This window comes from Brachionichthys hirsutus, chromosome 18 (genome assembly GCF_040956055.1).
Source record: "Brachionichthys hirsutus isolate HB-005 chromosome 18, CSIRO-AGI_Bhir_v1, whole genome shotgun sequence".
In the NCBI taxonomy this organism is placed as follows: Eukaryota; Metazoa; Chordata; class Actinopteri; order Lophiiformes; family Brachionichthyidae; genus Brachionichthys; species Brachionichthys hirsutus.
Window position 1 is genome coordinate 73,583 of NC_090914.1, and position 15,600 is coordinate 89,182.

The 15,600-nt window shown below is 47.8% G+C and overlaps 1 protein-coding gene across 1 annotated transcript; it reads left to right on the top strand.

Moving 5' to 3' along the window:
• Window positions 1-1,647: 1,647 nt before the first annotated feature.
• ahsa1b (AHA1, activator of heat shock protein ATPase homolog 1b) lies at window positions 1,648-8,850 on the top strand. The gene is made up of 9 exons (XM_068751814.1): window positions 1,648-1,832; window positions 2,926-3,116; window positions 4,282-4,364; window positions 4,436-4,553; window positions 7,153-7,244; window positions 7,319-7,447; window positions 7,725-7,826; window positions 7,899-7,950; window positions 8,109-8,850. The coding sequence occupies exons 1-9, from the start codon at window positions 1,753-1,755 to the stop codon at window positions 8,279-8,281; spliced, it is 1,020 nt and encodes a 339-aa protein (XP_068607915.1). The 5' UTR covers window positions 1,648-1,752; the 3' UTR covers window positions 8,282-8,850.
• Window positions 8,851-15,600: the final 6,750 nt, after the last annotated feature.

The window sequence follows — 15,600 nt, forward strand, 5'->3', positions numbered from 1 at the left end:
ATAATCCCACCGGTGGAGCGGCGCGGCGGCGCGGGGACGACGAGAGACTGAAGGCGCCGCGCGTTACACGCGCATTCCCGAAAGTCAGCGAGCGGCCCAGCCCGCGGGTTAAAAATAAAGTTCACGGAGGAGGGGAGCTGGTGACTGTAAATGGCAGAGGCCCCTCTGATGCTCAGCCCCCCCCCCTAAAGCCGCAGAAATGTCCCCTCTGCTGCAGGCGCGTGCACCTGGCACGGAGGTCCCCTCTGCTGCAGGCGCGTGCACCTGGCACGGAGGTCCCCTCTGCTGCAGGCGCGTGCACCTGGCGCAGAGGTCCCCTCGGCTGCAGGCGCGTGCACCTGGCACAGAGGTCCCCTCGGCTGCAGGCGCGTGCACCTGGCACGGAGGTCCCCTCGGCTGCAGGCGCGTGCACCTGGCACGGAGGTCCCCTCTGCTGCAGGCGCGTGCACCTGGCGCGGAGGTCCCCTCGGCTGCAGGCGCGTGCACCTGGCGCAGAGGTCCCCTCGGCTGCAGGCGCGTGCACCTGGCGCAGAGGTCCCCTCTGCTGCAGGCGCGTGCACCTGGCGCGGAGGTCCCCTCTGCTGCAGGCGCGTGCACCTGGCACGGAGGTCCCCTCTGCTGCAGGCGCGTGCACCTGGCACGGAGGTAACGTCATCGCCGGCGTTTGTCCGTCTGTTAGCAATAGATAACTGGAAAAGGATCTGAGTGACATTTTCAGTGTCACCAGAAACAGATGATTCCATGTTGGTGATGAGCAACGTTCCCGGTGAGCCGGTGAGCCGGTGAGCCGGTGAGCCGGTGAGTCGGTGAGTCGCCGGTGACCGGCTGCTCCGGCTAATGATGACATTCACGTGTTGTTGCGCGTCTAATAGACGCCATTGTCATCGCAGCAGGACTTTCGCGGGACCACATGCAGTAACATCCTTTATTTGTTGATTTTATCGCTTGTTTTTATGTTATTTGTTTTTATTGTGTACTTTGAGATTTACTTTCAAATGTAAAGTGTGTTTCAAATAAAATGTATTATAATGTTGCTCAAGGGACTGCTCAGTGTTTGTTCAGACGCATGAAAGATTAGAGGGAACTTTGGTGATGACACAGAAAAGATCCAGGGGCCTCATTTATCAACCGTGCGTGCGCACGCACTGATGTGTGCGTGCGCAATGCGCATAGGAACAGCCGTGCGTGCGTCCTTCTGTTAAAATAATCTCAAAATAAACGCTATAAACCTTTCCCATGATGTTCTTAGTCATTACTGTTACATGTTGCACGACTTCACGGAGAAACATTCATAGTTTGTGAACCCTCATTGACAATGGCAATAATAAACTAGTTCTGATTCTGATCCTCCATTTTGACCCGGAAGTAAACAAATGGTTAACGCAGCAGCATTGCTAACAAAGCTAAACTTTCACGCGATCCCGAGTTATAAAGTTAGAATTAAAATAGGTCAGGATTCCGAGTAAGTTTCTCTGGAGTTTTTCCCCATAAGGCGCGGGGCTCCGCACGCACTAATCGATGTTTTGTCTATGTAATTGCTTTAGAGGGACCATTGGTTTTACGGAAGTGTTCGTCAGAAAAGAACTTCCGGGTTCCACGCGACTGACAAAGTTCCGTTTCCAGCTATTTCCAAGCACAGACGGTAAATGCAGCAGCGCCGCTGGAGGGTCCCGGAAACAACGTGCCCCGGACGGTCGCCGGCAGAAGGCCGTACCTTTACAGCATTATTAAGAACGCGGTTTATCCGGCTAAATGGCAAAGTGGGGGGAAGGAGACCCTCGCTGGATCGTAGAAGAGAGAGCCGATGCGACTAATGTCAACAACTGGCACTGGTGAGGTCTGATGGAAGGCCAGCTAGCTAGCTAGCTAGCATTAGCGGGACAGCTAGCTAGCTAGCTAGCTGTCCCGCTAATGCTATCAACACATTTATCTCCATTGCAGCGCTGCGTCAAGCTACGGGCGTCTTCTCCAGGGTTTATCCTGAATGAAAATAGTTATCGTCCTAAACGGATCCGAGATTATTATTTAAATTAAGAATCGCCGAAGGAGCCGAGTTAATTTAACTCTAGAGTCGCTGTCCACTTAGCTTCACTCGGAGCTAGCTGCGGTTATGGTCGATCCTAATTCATAGATTGAGTTTGTGGAACGTTCTTTGTCGTTAACGACACTGTCAGTGACGCAACGCACGTGTTCCGCATTTACAACATATATATTATTATGTCTACTGTAATATTTTATAAGGAAGTGTTCCGTTTCTGAATTACTGCTGAAACACGTGAAGGAATGCATTTAAAAAATGATTAAATGTTACCGCAGTTTATTGATCTATGGAAAGGAAGTCAATACATGAGAAATTAGTGTCGTGAAATATGTGACCATCTTTATTGAGCATTTAAAAGAGGTCATTCCTTACAGACTTAATACATGCACAAATAAAGGCTGCAAGTTTGTCCATTATAGTCTCTGTAGGCCACAGGAATTATACTGTTAATCATTTACATTTTGCCTCTTCTGACATACCATAAATTGTCACCAAGTTTTGTCCATATGGCATGTTTACTTTTAGTGTATCAAACAATCCTGTTTATTACCTGCATTTCCTGGCACCCAGAAAACCCAGTTTTGCTGAGACGTGAAGATAAAATGTGATAATGGTTGGTTTGACGATATGTCATCTGGTAATGGTTGGTTTGACGATATGTCATCTGGTAATGGTTGGTTTGACGGTATGTCATCTGGTAATGGTTGGTTTGACGATATGTCATCTGATAATGGTTGGTTGGGTTAGGGTTAGGGTTAGGGTTAGGGTTAGGGTTGACGGTATGTCATATGACGGCTGAAACATTGGAGCACTTCCCTGCTTCGCTTCAGGAGGAAGCAGACTCGTGTGGAATCTGTCTGATCGGCTTCTGCTGGACTTTCCAGGACTGAACGAGATGCAACAAACTGGTCATCAGATAAATTGAGGTCCCTGCTTCTCGGCCTGACCGTGGCGAGTGACGAGGGGAGCTGCGAGGTCACAGAGGTCAGCAAGTTGGAAGGAGAGGCCTCGATTAATAACCGGAAAGGGAAACTTATTTTCTTCTATGAATGGAACCTGAAAGCTGCTTGGACAGGTGAGTCTAAGGGGGGGGGGGACTGCAGAAGAGCCTATCAGGACAGTATCTTGAACACCTTTCTACTGTGATGATGATGATGAATATATTTATTAGATAGAATGTTAGAGTACAAGTACAGTCACACAGTAGCATGTATTACAGTACAAGTACAGTCTAACAGTAGCGTGTATTACAGTACAAGTTCAGTCTAACAGTAGCGTGTATTACAGTACAAGTACAGTCAAACAGTAGCATGTATTACAGTACAAGTACAGTCTAACAGTAGCATGTATTACAGTACAAGTACAGTCTAACAGTAGCATGTATTACAGTACAAGTACAGTCACACAGTAGCATGTATTACAGTACAAGTACAGTCACACAGTAGCATGTATTACAGTACAAGTACAGTCACACGGTAGCATGTATTACAGTACAAGTACAGTCACACAGTAGCATGTATTACAGTACAAGTACAGTCACACAGTAGCATGTATTACAGTACAAGTACAGTCACACAGTAGCATGTATTACAGTACAAGTACAGTCACACGGTAGCATGTATTACAGTACAAGTACAGTCACACAGTAGCATGTATTACAGTACAAGTACAGTCAAACGGTAGCGTGTATTACAGTACAAGTACAGTCACACAGTAGCATGTATTACAGTACAAGTACAGTCACACAGTAGCATGTATTACAGTACAAGTACAATCACACAGTAGCATGTATTACAGTACAAGTACAGTCACACAGTAGCATGTATTACAGTACAAGTACAGTCACACGGTAGCATGTATTACAGTACAAGTACAGTCAAACAGTAGCATGTATTACAGTACAAGTACAGTCACACAGTAGCATGTATTACAGTACAAGTACAGTCACACAGTAGCATGTATTACAGTACGAGTACGGTCTAACAGTAGCATGTATTACAGTACAAGTACGGTCAAACAGTAGCGTGTATTACAGTACAAGTACGGTCTTGTTTCCGTTGAAAGTCCTTGGTACATAAATCCAATACAAATACAAATAAATTACTCCACGGATGCAAAATAACAATAAATTAAAAAGACACATAATATGTACAACGATGCTTGTTTCTACCAGAAGTACTTCTTAAAGTGCAGCAGTTATTGTATTATCTGTATATTTAACACCAGATCTGTTTTTCCAGGAACATCAAAGACAGGAATGGAATATAAAGGGACTTTTGATGTTCCGAACCTATCGGATGAGAACGACATGGAGGATCTGGATGTAAGTGTGATTCTGATGGGCTTGGTGGGTCTGAGGCCGGTGTGGTGACGCGTCTCCTGATCCTGGTCCAGATCTCCGTATCGCTGCATAAAGATGAACCTGAAACGCCCCTGAAGAACCTGATGAGGACGAAAGGAGCAGAGCGGATCCGTAAAGCTCTGGACAGCTACGTTGAGTCCTTGAAGACAGGTGAGAGACACCTCAGACAATCAGATTGATTTCAACTCTAAAAGTCAAAGCAGCAAATCCCCTAGTCTGGTGGGCGTGTCCATCCCGGGTAATGAAACTAGATAAAAATGTTGGACGTTTTATGAAATGTGAGTTCAAAATTTCTATTCGTCAGAAATGGTAAAGCAAATGAGAATATTCTTAAAATTGTCAAACAGCAGAAGTTTGTCATGAAGCCTTTCTGAAATGTGGAAAACAATTCTTTCTGTGGAGCTTTGAAGAGGTTTGCAGCCGGGATGAGAATCAGCACCTCTGAATCCGAGGCCGTGGTTCTCAGCCGGAAAAGGGTGGAGTGCACCCCCCAGGCCGGGGAGGAGATCCTGCCCCTAGTGGAGGAGTTCAGGTACCTCGGGGTCTTGTTCACGAGTGAGGGAAGGATGGAGCGAGAGATCGACAGACGGATCGGTGCAGCGTCTGCAGTGATGCGGACTCTGCACCGATCCGTCATGGTGAAGAGAGAGAGAGAGAGCTGAGCCTAAAGGTGGAGAGAGAGCTGAGCCCAAAGGTGGAGAGAGAGAGAGAGAGCTGAGCCTAAAGGTGGAGAGAGAGAGCTGAGCCCAAAGGTGGAGAGAGAGAGCTGAGCCCAAAGGTGGAGAGAGAGAGAGAGAGAGCTGAGCCCAAAGGTGGAGAGAGAGAGCTGAGCCCAAAGGTGGAGAGAGAGAGAGAGCTGAGCCCAAAGGTGGAGAGAGAGAGCTGAGCCCAAAGGTGGAGAGAGAGAGAGAGCTGAGCCCAAAGGTGGAGAGAGAGAGAGAGCTGAGCCTAAAGGTGGAGAGAGAGAGCTGAGCCCAAAGGTGGAGAGAGAGAGAGAGCTGAGCCCAAAGGTGGAGAGAGAGAGAGAGCTGAGCCTAAAGGTGGAGAGAGAGAGAGAGCTGAGCCTAAAGGTGGAGAGAGAGAGAGAGAGCTGAGCCCAAAGGTGGAGAGAGAGAGAGAGCTGAGCCCAAAGGTGGAGAGAGAGAGAGAGCTGAGCCCAAAGGTGGAGAGAGAGAGCTGAGCCCAAAGGTGGAGAGAGAGAGAGAGCTGAGCCCAAAGGTGGAGAGAGAGAGAGAGCTGAGCCTAAAGGTGGAGAGAGAGAGAGCTGAGCCCAAAGGTGGAGAGAGAGAGAGCTGAGCCCAAAGGTGGAGAGAGAGAGAGAGCTGAGCCTAAAGGTGGAGAGAGAGAGAGAGCTGAGCCCAAAGGTGGAGAGAGAGAGAGCTGAGCCCAAAGGTGGAGAGAGAGAGAGAGCTGAGCCCAAAGGTGGAGAGAGAGAGAGCTGAGCCCAAAGGCGAAGCTCTCGATTTACCGGTCGATCTCCGTTCCTACCCTCACCTGCAGGTCGGTCTCCGTTCCTACCCTCACCTGCAGGTCGATCTCCGTTCCTACCCTCACCTGCAGGTCGGTCTCCGTTCCTACCCTCACCTGCAGGTCGGTCTCCGTTCCTACCCTCACCTGCAGGTCGATCTCCGTTCCTGCCCTCACCTGCAGGTCGGTCTCCGTTCCTACCCTCACCTGCAGGTCGATCTCCGTTCCTACCCTCACCTGCAGGTCGATCTCCGTTCCTACCCTCACCTGCAGGTCGATCTCCGTTCCTACCCTCACCTGCAGGTCGATCTCCGTTCCTACCCTCACCTGCAGGTCGATCTTTGTTCCTACCCTCACCTGCAGGTCGATCTCCGTTCCTACCCTCACCTGCAGGTCGATCTCCGTTCCTACCCTCACCTGCAGGTCGATCTCCGTTCCTACCCTCACCTGCAGGTCGGTCTCCGTTCCTACCCTCACCTGCAGGTCGGTCTCCGTTCCTACCCTCACCTGCCGGTCGGTCTCCGTTCCTACCCTCACCTGCAGGTCGATCTCCGTTCCTACCCTCACCTGCCGGTAGATCTCCGTTCCTACCCTCACCTGCAGGTCGATCTCCGTTCCTACCCTCACCTGCAGGTCGATCTCCGTTCCTACCCTCACCTGCAGGTCGATCTCCGTTCCTACCCTCACCTGCAGGTCGATCTCCGTTCCTACCCTCACCTGCAGGTCGATCTCCGTTCCTACCCTCACCTGCAGGTCGATCTCCGTTCCTACCCTCACCTGCAGGTCGATCTCCGTTCCTACCCTCACCTGCAGGTCGGTCTCTGTTCCTACCCTCACCTGCAGGTCGATCTCCGTTCCTACCCTCACCTGCAGGTCGATCTTTGTTCCTACCCTCACCTGCAGGTCGATCTCCGTTCCTACCCTCACCTGCAGGTCGGTCTCTGTTCCTACCCTCACCTGCAGGTCGCGAGCTTTGGGCAGTGACCGAAAGAACGAGATCCCGGGTACAAGCGGCTGAAGTGAGCTTCCTCCGTAGGGGGGCGGGGCTCTCCCTTAGAGATAGGGGGAGGAGCTCGGAGTAGAGCCGCTGCTCCTCCCTGGTGAGGTGTTCGGGGCACGTCCCACCGGGAGGAGACCACGGGGAAGACCCAGGACACGCTGGAGAGACTGTCCCTCGGCTGGCCTGGGTCGTCCCCCCGGAAGGGGGAGAGCATGAAGAACACCTTAAATTCAGTGAGGATGAAGAAGAAGGTTTTAAGCGACCTCTTTTTTCTTTTTGCAGAGTTCACGCAGGGAATGATCCTTCCGACCACCAACGGTGAGGCTCCGCCTTGTTCCTCGCTCCAGTCCAAGGCGGAGCCCAATAAAACTCAGGTAGATTATTCAGCACGCTCCGTGTTTTCCGTGCAGCCGATCTTCACCAGACTTTGTTGTTTCTTGTGGAGCAGATTTCGTCCCCGAGCGGCACGGCTGCTCCCGTCAGAACGGGTATCAGGATCCCTACCTGCAAATTCAGCATGAGAGAGACCTTCCAGGCGTCGCCCACGGAGCTCTACAGAGTCTTTCTCAGGCAGGAGGTGAGCGTCCTCTGCCGAATCTGACCCGTCTCCGGTTTCAACCGGGTCCACTTAATCCTCGCTGACGAGAGAATACCACTGGAGAAATGGTGCTGGCGTGCTAGCGCTACTGGACAAATGTTCTCCAACTCACACGACTCGTGTTCAGGTCGCTCAGAAGAATGACTTTATCTTTGAGTTCGTCGTGCTCAGAAGCGCCTGAACCGTCACGGGGAGACGTTGAGTTGATCGGGGAATGTAGGAGGATGTTTTTATCGTGTCTCCTGCCCGTCTGCAGATGATCCAGGCGTTCACAAACGCTCCAGCGACTGTAGAAGCAGAGAAAGGCGGAAAGTTTCGTCTCCTCGACGGAAACATCATCGGTGAATTCACAGAGCTGGTGAGACGGTCGTCGTTTACAGATTCAGTTTGTGAGACTTTGGATAAACTGACCGCTGGTCCTCTCCTCCAGCTGCCGGACCAGAAACTAGTCATGAAGTGGAGGTACAACAACTGGCCCTGCGGTACGTACGTCGAGTATTTCCAAAGAATGAAAGAATGGCCTGTAGTAAAGACGCTGCAGCTCGGGTGTGGGTCCCGGTACGGTCCCGTTTGGTTAGCGTTAGCTTTCGGGATAACCTGCCCTCCAGTGGTAACTTACGGTCGTCTGTCTGCGGCACAGAGCACTACGCCACCGTCACAATGACCTTCTTGGACCGGAGCAGCGAGACGGAGCTGAAGGTGGAGTGTCGCGGCGTCCCGGACAGCGAGGAGGAACGGACGCAGGACGGCTGGAAGAGATACTACTTTGCGGCTATTAAACAGACTTTTGGATACGGAGCCCGACTCTTCTGAAGACTGGACTGTAGTACCGGTTTCAGTTTTTAAACCTGTCCGGGACGTCCCATTGTAAACTCCCAGCATGAGTCAATGAGAGACAAAGGACAGACCTGCCGTGTACGCGTTCATGTTTTCATTCGGGAGCGTAATTAAATCTAGCTTTCTCCAGATGTTGGTCAGCTGTTCAGAGGCTGCGTTTGGGAAATTATTTGAATTTCAATAAACGTTTGACCCAATAGCGCAAGTTGTTCTCCGCTTCTACAGTTACTGCAACTTAAAATGTCGCTAAGCAAAACAGATTTATTCTTTAAGTGTAACTCGTGTGGAGATGCATGTTGAATCTCAAAGCGCTCGATGGAGGACTGAAGACTGGATCGGAACTCTTACCTGGACCATCAACGACTCCGATGTTTCAGTTTCTGTGTCTCGTACAGGAAGCTGCTCAAAGGGGACATTTTGCTGTCTCACTTCAAAAAGTTTGTTTCCACTGAAGCTGTTGGAACAAAGTGCATTTATTTATTCATCATTTCATTCCTTCACACTGTAAGAAGACCGGTCGGTTAGAATAAACCAATCTGCATGCCCGTGTCTTTGTAATCCTGTTGTAAATAATGTAGAAATACAAACAGAATGTGGAGTCGCTACCCGCCCCAGGGGGCCGCCGGGTGCAGTCGACCCCGGTCCCCCAGCGTTGCAGCTGAGTGGGAAGCGAATGCCATGAGGGTCAGCGCCTCTAAATCAGGAAGCGGTGGTCTGTCCTCAAGGGGAGGAGTTTAAGCATCTTGGGGTCTTGTTCTCAAATGAGGGAAGGATGGCGGCAGGGATGCGGTCGTTTCGTTCAGTAGAATCAGGAAAGCAAAGTGCAGCTGAATTCAAGTCCACGTTCACATTTTAAACGGGCTTGTTGTCGTCTTTAGTACGGTGCATTCCTCCTCCAGGAATAATCTATCTATATAATGATCTAATGGCTGCAAAGGTCAAAGATAGGGTTAGTCAGTCTTCTTTAAGGAGGTTACACACCAGTAATAAACGTGCAGCACAAAGCTCGGCTTTTATTCCTGCGTCTACCAGACGACATGTCGGCCTGGTTGCTGTTTGCTGTCTGCACGTTCGTCTCACGGCAAGTAGGCGGTAAGCGTTCAAATATGCTTCTCATTTTTCCTGCCCTGTGTTTGATCTGTTAGTAAGAATATCTCTTGTACTGTCATTTCACCTCCCTGTTGTACCCAAACCAGTTTTTTTCATTAATCTATTATTTATTGTCTTGCAGGCTCCACAATCAGGGAGGAAGACTTCAGCCAGGTATCGTCTCGGTGTGACGTTTGTTAGGTTATTCCCATAAATTAACCATTTATTTTGTTGCAGAGTTGAATGATTAACTCGCTCTTTGTTTGGAAATTACACTTTCAGATACAATATTTGAGAGGAAGACAATAATTCAAAGTATTTTTTGTCTGTTATTGCTTGTTTGAGGTTCTGCTTTATGTGTTGTTGCGTAATGCACCACAAGTTTTCAAAAGGGGGGCAGGTGTGGACTGCCCACGGGCCCTAACCCCCCAGAGTCCCACAGATCTGATGCAAAGAATACTAAATACTTTTTATTGATTTGTCCCTCGGAGGGCAATTTGGTTTACAGCAGTTACGCTTTCTAACCGTAGCCTGCTGCTGGTCACCGCGTGCGCCGGGAGTCAAACCGGCAACCTTTCGATCAACCACTGCGCCGCCATGCTTTGGCAGTTTTGCTGAGCGGTCCGCCTGTAGATACAGCCGTCGTGTATGGCTTCAATAAATCCACCGTGGACCGGTGGTGGGTCGGATCGGAACAACCTTCCATGAATGTGTCCGTGTGCCTTTCCCTCAGGACGGAATGGGTTTTCCCCACCGCCGTCTTCATCCTCCATTCAGCTGCCCTGACATGAGTCCATCTCCCACCCCACCGTCCTCAGGTGAGTCACATTGAGTGAGAACTACTTTGAAGCTTTTCAAAGATTTTCAGTTTTCATTTTCATAAAGAATATATATACGGTGTACAGAAGTAACATTAGGGCACTTGTTTCTGCTGTATTTAACTAAGATCTTTAGTCTCCACTCGGTGGATCCAGACTATACGCAGCAGTGTAGTCAGTGCGAAGCAACAGGCAGGAACGAAAGGACAGCAAGGCTTAGGGAGCGGGCCGACGGGACGGCTGCAGCATCCGTGTCTGGAACAACTGCCAGCGATTTGCTGCTTGCAGACACCTTGTACCTGGGAATGGGAGCCAGGTCTCAGCTGCAGGCAGAGCAAACACAGTCTGGGGCCATCACAGTAACCCAAAGATCAACTGTTTGCACATACAAAGGGAGGACAAGGTTTTTAGGAAAGCTCAAACAAAAGGTTTCCAAGTACAGAAATAACCTGGAGCTGTGCTTCCTCTGTTTGTTCTGACTGCTTTTTTGGTCCTGTTTTCCAGTTGAATATGTCAAAGCCGCAGACATCAAAGTCATTGCAGCACTTGGAGACTCTTTAACTGTGAGTGAGGCCTTAACAGATCTATGAGAAGCCATTAAAGCTTGTAAATCAGTTAAGTAATGGTGATAAAACATTGATAATAAAAAGGTTTCTCATGTTTTGTATTTTGCAGACAGCTATTGGTGCAAATGGTTCGACTATTCTCTCCATACCTTTTGAATTTCGCCACATGTCTTGGAGGTGAATCAATCCTATACTCAGATTTGAAAATAGTTTTTTTGAATATACAGTAAATAGTACTTAAATAGCACCTTTCCAGTCCATCCATTCTGACTGGCACAAGACACATTAACTAATCTGGAGCAATATCAACAGCAATCATTCAATGCTCATCAATCAGCCATTCAGCGCAATTGGAAGGTTCGATATCTCGCTGGAGGACACTTCAGCATCTGTGCTGCCGGGGCAAGGGATCAATAAGTGGAAGATAACCCCTTCCTCCCTTGTGAAACAGCCACACCGTAGCGCAACGTAAACGTATTAAACACGTTACATTCTCCACTCGTCAGAGAACACGCTTGTTTCCTTCACAGCTTGTAAAAGTGACATCATTATCAATTTTCCATATTTCTGAAATTGTGATTTGAAAGAATCCAAAAAGATGCTAATTGATTTGTTAAACTGCATTGAACTCATATTAGAATAAGTCCAGAAATGATTGATGATGTTTATCGCTGCTGTGACTCCACCCATCCCAAACGCTGCGTGTTCAGCATCGGAGGATACGGAACGTACCGGAATATCATCACCCTGGCAAGTAGGTTCAGAGCCGCCGCGTCTCAGCTGGCATCCGGTCACGTGTATTGTTGGAACATCAGGAGCTGTTGATGTCTCTGTATTGGCCCATGATTATTGATTTTTTGTGTGAAAAGTGAGCCAATTCATAACCAAAACTTTCAGTCGCAGACTTAAAAAAAAAGCCACAGCTGTGCTGTATAGTTGAGCTGTTAGATAATGTTAGATAAATCACGACTATTTACTCCAGGATGTCTTTCCTTGATCTTTGTCTGCATTTATAAAATAATTGGTCTTTGTTAATATTACACCTGCCACGTCTTGTTTGATTAGACATTTTCAAACTGTTTAATCCCAACCTGCTGGGTCCGTCCCCCATGATGACTCTCCATGGCAGCCTGACAACAGTCAACGAGACCGGCTTCAACTTTGCTGTCACCGGCCACAACACACTGTAAGACTCTCAGGCTGGACAACGTCCTTATTATTAGTATTCATTTGTGCATTTTGGAAGTAATCAATTAAAAAGTGGAGCTTAGCTTGTAGCTGGCGGCTGCAGCTTTGACGATGAAGACTGCCGTTCATTCCAGTTGCTCGTTATGTCTATGAGTGATGAGTAAAGGTTGTGTCCTCTCCAGAAATGTCACAGATCAGATTAAACACATGATAAGCACGTTCAAGTCCTACCCGGTGAGTTCCATCGTTCAGCTTTCTGCTTATTGGATGGGGATGTTCACCAAACTGAGCCGAGCTTCTTTTTTAGGGTCTGGACTTCCACGGGGACTGGAAGGTGGTAACGATGCTGATCGGCATGAACGACATCTGTGATTACTGTAAAAACAAAGTAGGTGGAGCATGTTTATCTGTGACACTTCAAGACGAGGTCAGAGACCAGCCTTTGGGTTGGACATGTCCAGAGGAGAGACATGGACGCAGTGAGGGACGGCATGAGAGGGGCTGCTGTTGGGGAGGATGATACAAAGGACAGGGTGAAGTGGAGAAGGTTGGGTTGCTAGGGCGACCCTTGACGGACAAACCAGAAGAAGATGATGAATATTGTACTATTTACACAAGTGCAAATGTTTGACATCTATACAAGTTATTTAAATTATAAGAAAACATGAAAAAGTAAAAGAGTAGGTGAAATGATGAATTGACGAGAGACTATCCAGACAAATGCCGTCTTTCTTCACATGAAAGGATTCGATGCTGTGGAATGTGATGCTTTGATTTATTGTGGGTTTTTCTCTCTCGAATAATTTTCAAGAGAAAAAGATAGTGAGGCCGTTTGTCAGTTAGTCGAGCGTAGACCTACGCAACATGGCGTCAGTTGAAATGAACACACCTGTGCGGCCGTCCAGCCACGCCCAGCAACGATATGAGATGGGGTCAGGAGGTCAGGAGGTGTGCACTTTACTTTTGATATGAACACAGTCAGTCTCTCACCTCTGGTTATTTATATGATCGTCACGAGACAATATGAGCTATTCTCGTTATATAGTAAACATGGCAATTTGTGTTACGATGAACTGATGGTGTAGAAAGATCAATGCAATCCTTTCATCTATGCAGACCATGTTCTCCCCTGATCGCTTCATTCACCACATGACAGAGGCTCTGGAGCTGATGATGAACGAGGTAAGAATTTATGAACCCCCGTCATCAGGAAACAAAGTGATTGATAGATGACAAACAAATCCTACAAAGCTGGATAGCACGCAGGCTTAGCTCAGTGCCAGCATAAGCTGAGTGTAATATGAATGTTAGAATGTTAGGTAGCGTCAGAGCAGCAATTTATTCATTCTAAAGATCCATGATCGGACCAAAAACTGTAGAAAGTGTTTGAGCCCCAGGACCAACGTAGTCACACACTAAATACAGTAAAACATACTTGTGACCCCCCCCCGTGAGATCTCCTTCAGACCCTCAGGTGCTATTTTGTAAGACAGCAGAGGTCAAGGTTCGTTGGAATAAATAAATTGTAAACGCAGAGTTTCACTCTTCCTGCACGACTAGGAAAGTCGGTTTCAGTAACAAAAGACGTCGCTTTGAACGTTACTCATGAATGGTATCGTCTGATTCCAGATCCCAAGGACCATCGTCAACGTGGTGCAGATTCTTCGCATGAAGCCTCTCAGAGAGGTTCAGAGACCAACTCTTGGCTGTCAGCTTCAAAGGTTAGCTGATCAGCCATTAATCAGAAGCTCTTTCAGGCTTTTAGGACACATTATTTGCAGGCGCTCTACTGAGTTCTACTTCAGGAAGTTCATGCTGTTTGTTCATCTGCATGATAAAAGTATGACCTGATGCTCTGCTCACAGGAGTTTCTGCTCTTGCCTCGTTCAACCTGACGAAAACTCCACTGACCTGCAGGAGCTGGTTGAGATTAATTATGAGTTCCAGGTGAGTGTGCTCAACAAACAGCTTGATCTCTGAATAAATTCAGTCATTTTTGGACAGACAACTTTCGTTTTCCTGCTTCGAAAGGTCAAAGCTGTTAAAAAATGCTGGAAGGAAAGTTTCTGAAAACCCAGAACACTGAATGTTTTTCACTGTTCATAATAAACAAAACTTTATTAATGATGCTGCTTTAACACTTCACAGAGACGATTAGAAGTGCTTCTGCACAGTGATCGTTTCATCAAGAAAGATTTTGCTGCTGTTCTGCAACCTTATTTAGAGACTGCAGAACCGACAAGACTTCCTGTAAGTCCTCTTACATGACGATGATGATGATGATGATCAATCAGTGTTTATCTTTGGCCTAATGGTGTTTGCCTCTCTAACTTCAGGATGGGAGCATTGACCTGAGCTTCTTCACAGCTGACTGTTTCCACTTCACAGTTAAAGGACATGAATCTCTGGCAAAGGGACTGTGGAACAACATGGTGCATTTTCATGATTCTGTTATAACACATGTTATAAATGAGCTAAAGGTTTGGTTTAGGTTAGGTTCACCTTTATTGTCAATACACATGTTCAAGTCCCGGTACAAGATAACAAAATGCAGTTTAGCATTTAACCGGACAGAATTAGACGGGTTAAAATGCTTCACAGTTGTTATGCACGCTATGAACATTCTATGAAGCTAGACAAAATATATTGGTTTCTATGGAAGGATATAAACAAAATATAGAGGTGAAATTAGAATATACATAGAATACTTCAAAGTGCACCAACATATACCGGTACTGGTGGACATGCTATGGGAGTGATATTGACATAATGTACTTATTATACAGGTTGATAACAGGTGATATGAACATACTACACATATTAAGTACTAAGGTCATATTTTACGGATGGGTGAGAGACACGGACATATACCCAGAAGTGAAGGGGGGGTGGGGGCAGTGGGAGTCAGCAGACTTGACTGACCTTCAGATGTTTCCTCAGTTTCAGCCTGAGGGGGGTAAAGAGATGACGAACACGTTTTCAGACCCAGAAGAACTCATCTGCCCACCGAAGGTGAGCCGTGACTGACATGTTGAGATGTTCATATTTCACCGCGTGTGAATAATAAGAACTCGTCCCCCACGTCTCCAGGAGCATCCTCACATCTACACCAGACCCACGGACAGATCTTCTGCACCGACGTTGGACCGTGTCTCCGTCATCACGTTGCTGCTCTCTGAGTTTATTTATCTGTAGTTCAACAGGAAGACGCACCTCCAGGACTGGCGTTCATCAACAAACCTGCTCTGCCAAACTCAGAGCCACGTTTTGTGTTTGTGTGTTGTTTTCTGAGGGTTCTCTACTTATGGATTGAAAAAGTTGTGTTTTAACAAACAGCACAAACCTGTGATTTAATTTTTCTGTTGTCTGAGTTGGATCAACTGAAATGGACTTCTGCTGTCTTCTTGTCCCCTGAACGGTCGCAACAGCAACCCAACCTTCTCCCCTTCACCCTGTCCTTTGCATCGTCCTCCTCAACACCAGCCCCTCTCATGTCCTCCCTCACTACGTCCATGTCTCTTCTCCTGAGTCGTCCTCTAGCCCTGTCCTTTGCATCGTCCTCCTCAACACCAGCCCCTCTCATGTCCTCCCTCACTACGTCCATGTCTCTTCTCCTGGGTCGTCCTCTAGTCCT

Coding starts and splice junctions, on each gene's coding strand:
- ahsa1b (XM_068751814.1), top strand. CDS start 1,753: ATGGCAAAGTGGGGGGAAGGAGACCCTCGCTGGATCGTAGAAGAGAGA. Junction 4,554..7,152: donor CGTTGAGTCCTTGAAGACAG/GTGAGAGACACC, acceptor TTCTTTTTGCAG/AGTTCACGCAGGGAATGATC. Junction 7,448..7,724: donor GAGTCTTTCTCAGGCAGGAG/GTGAGCGTCCTC, acceptor GCCCGTCTGCAG/ATGATCCAGGCGTTCACAAA.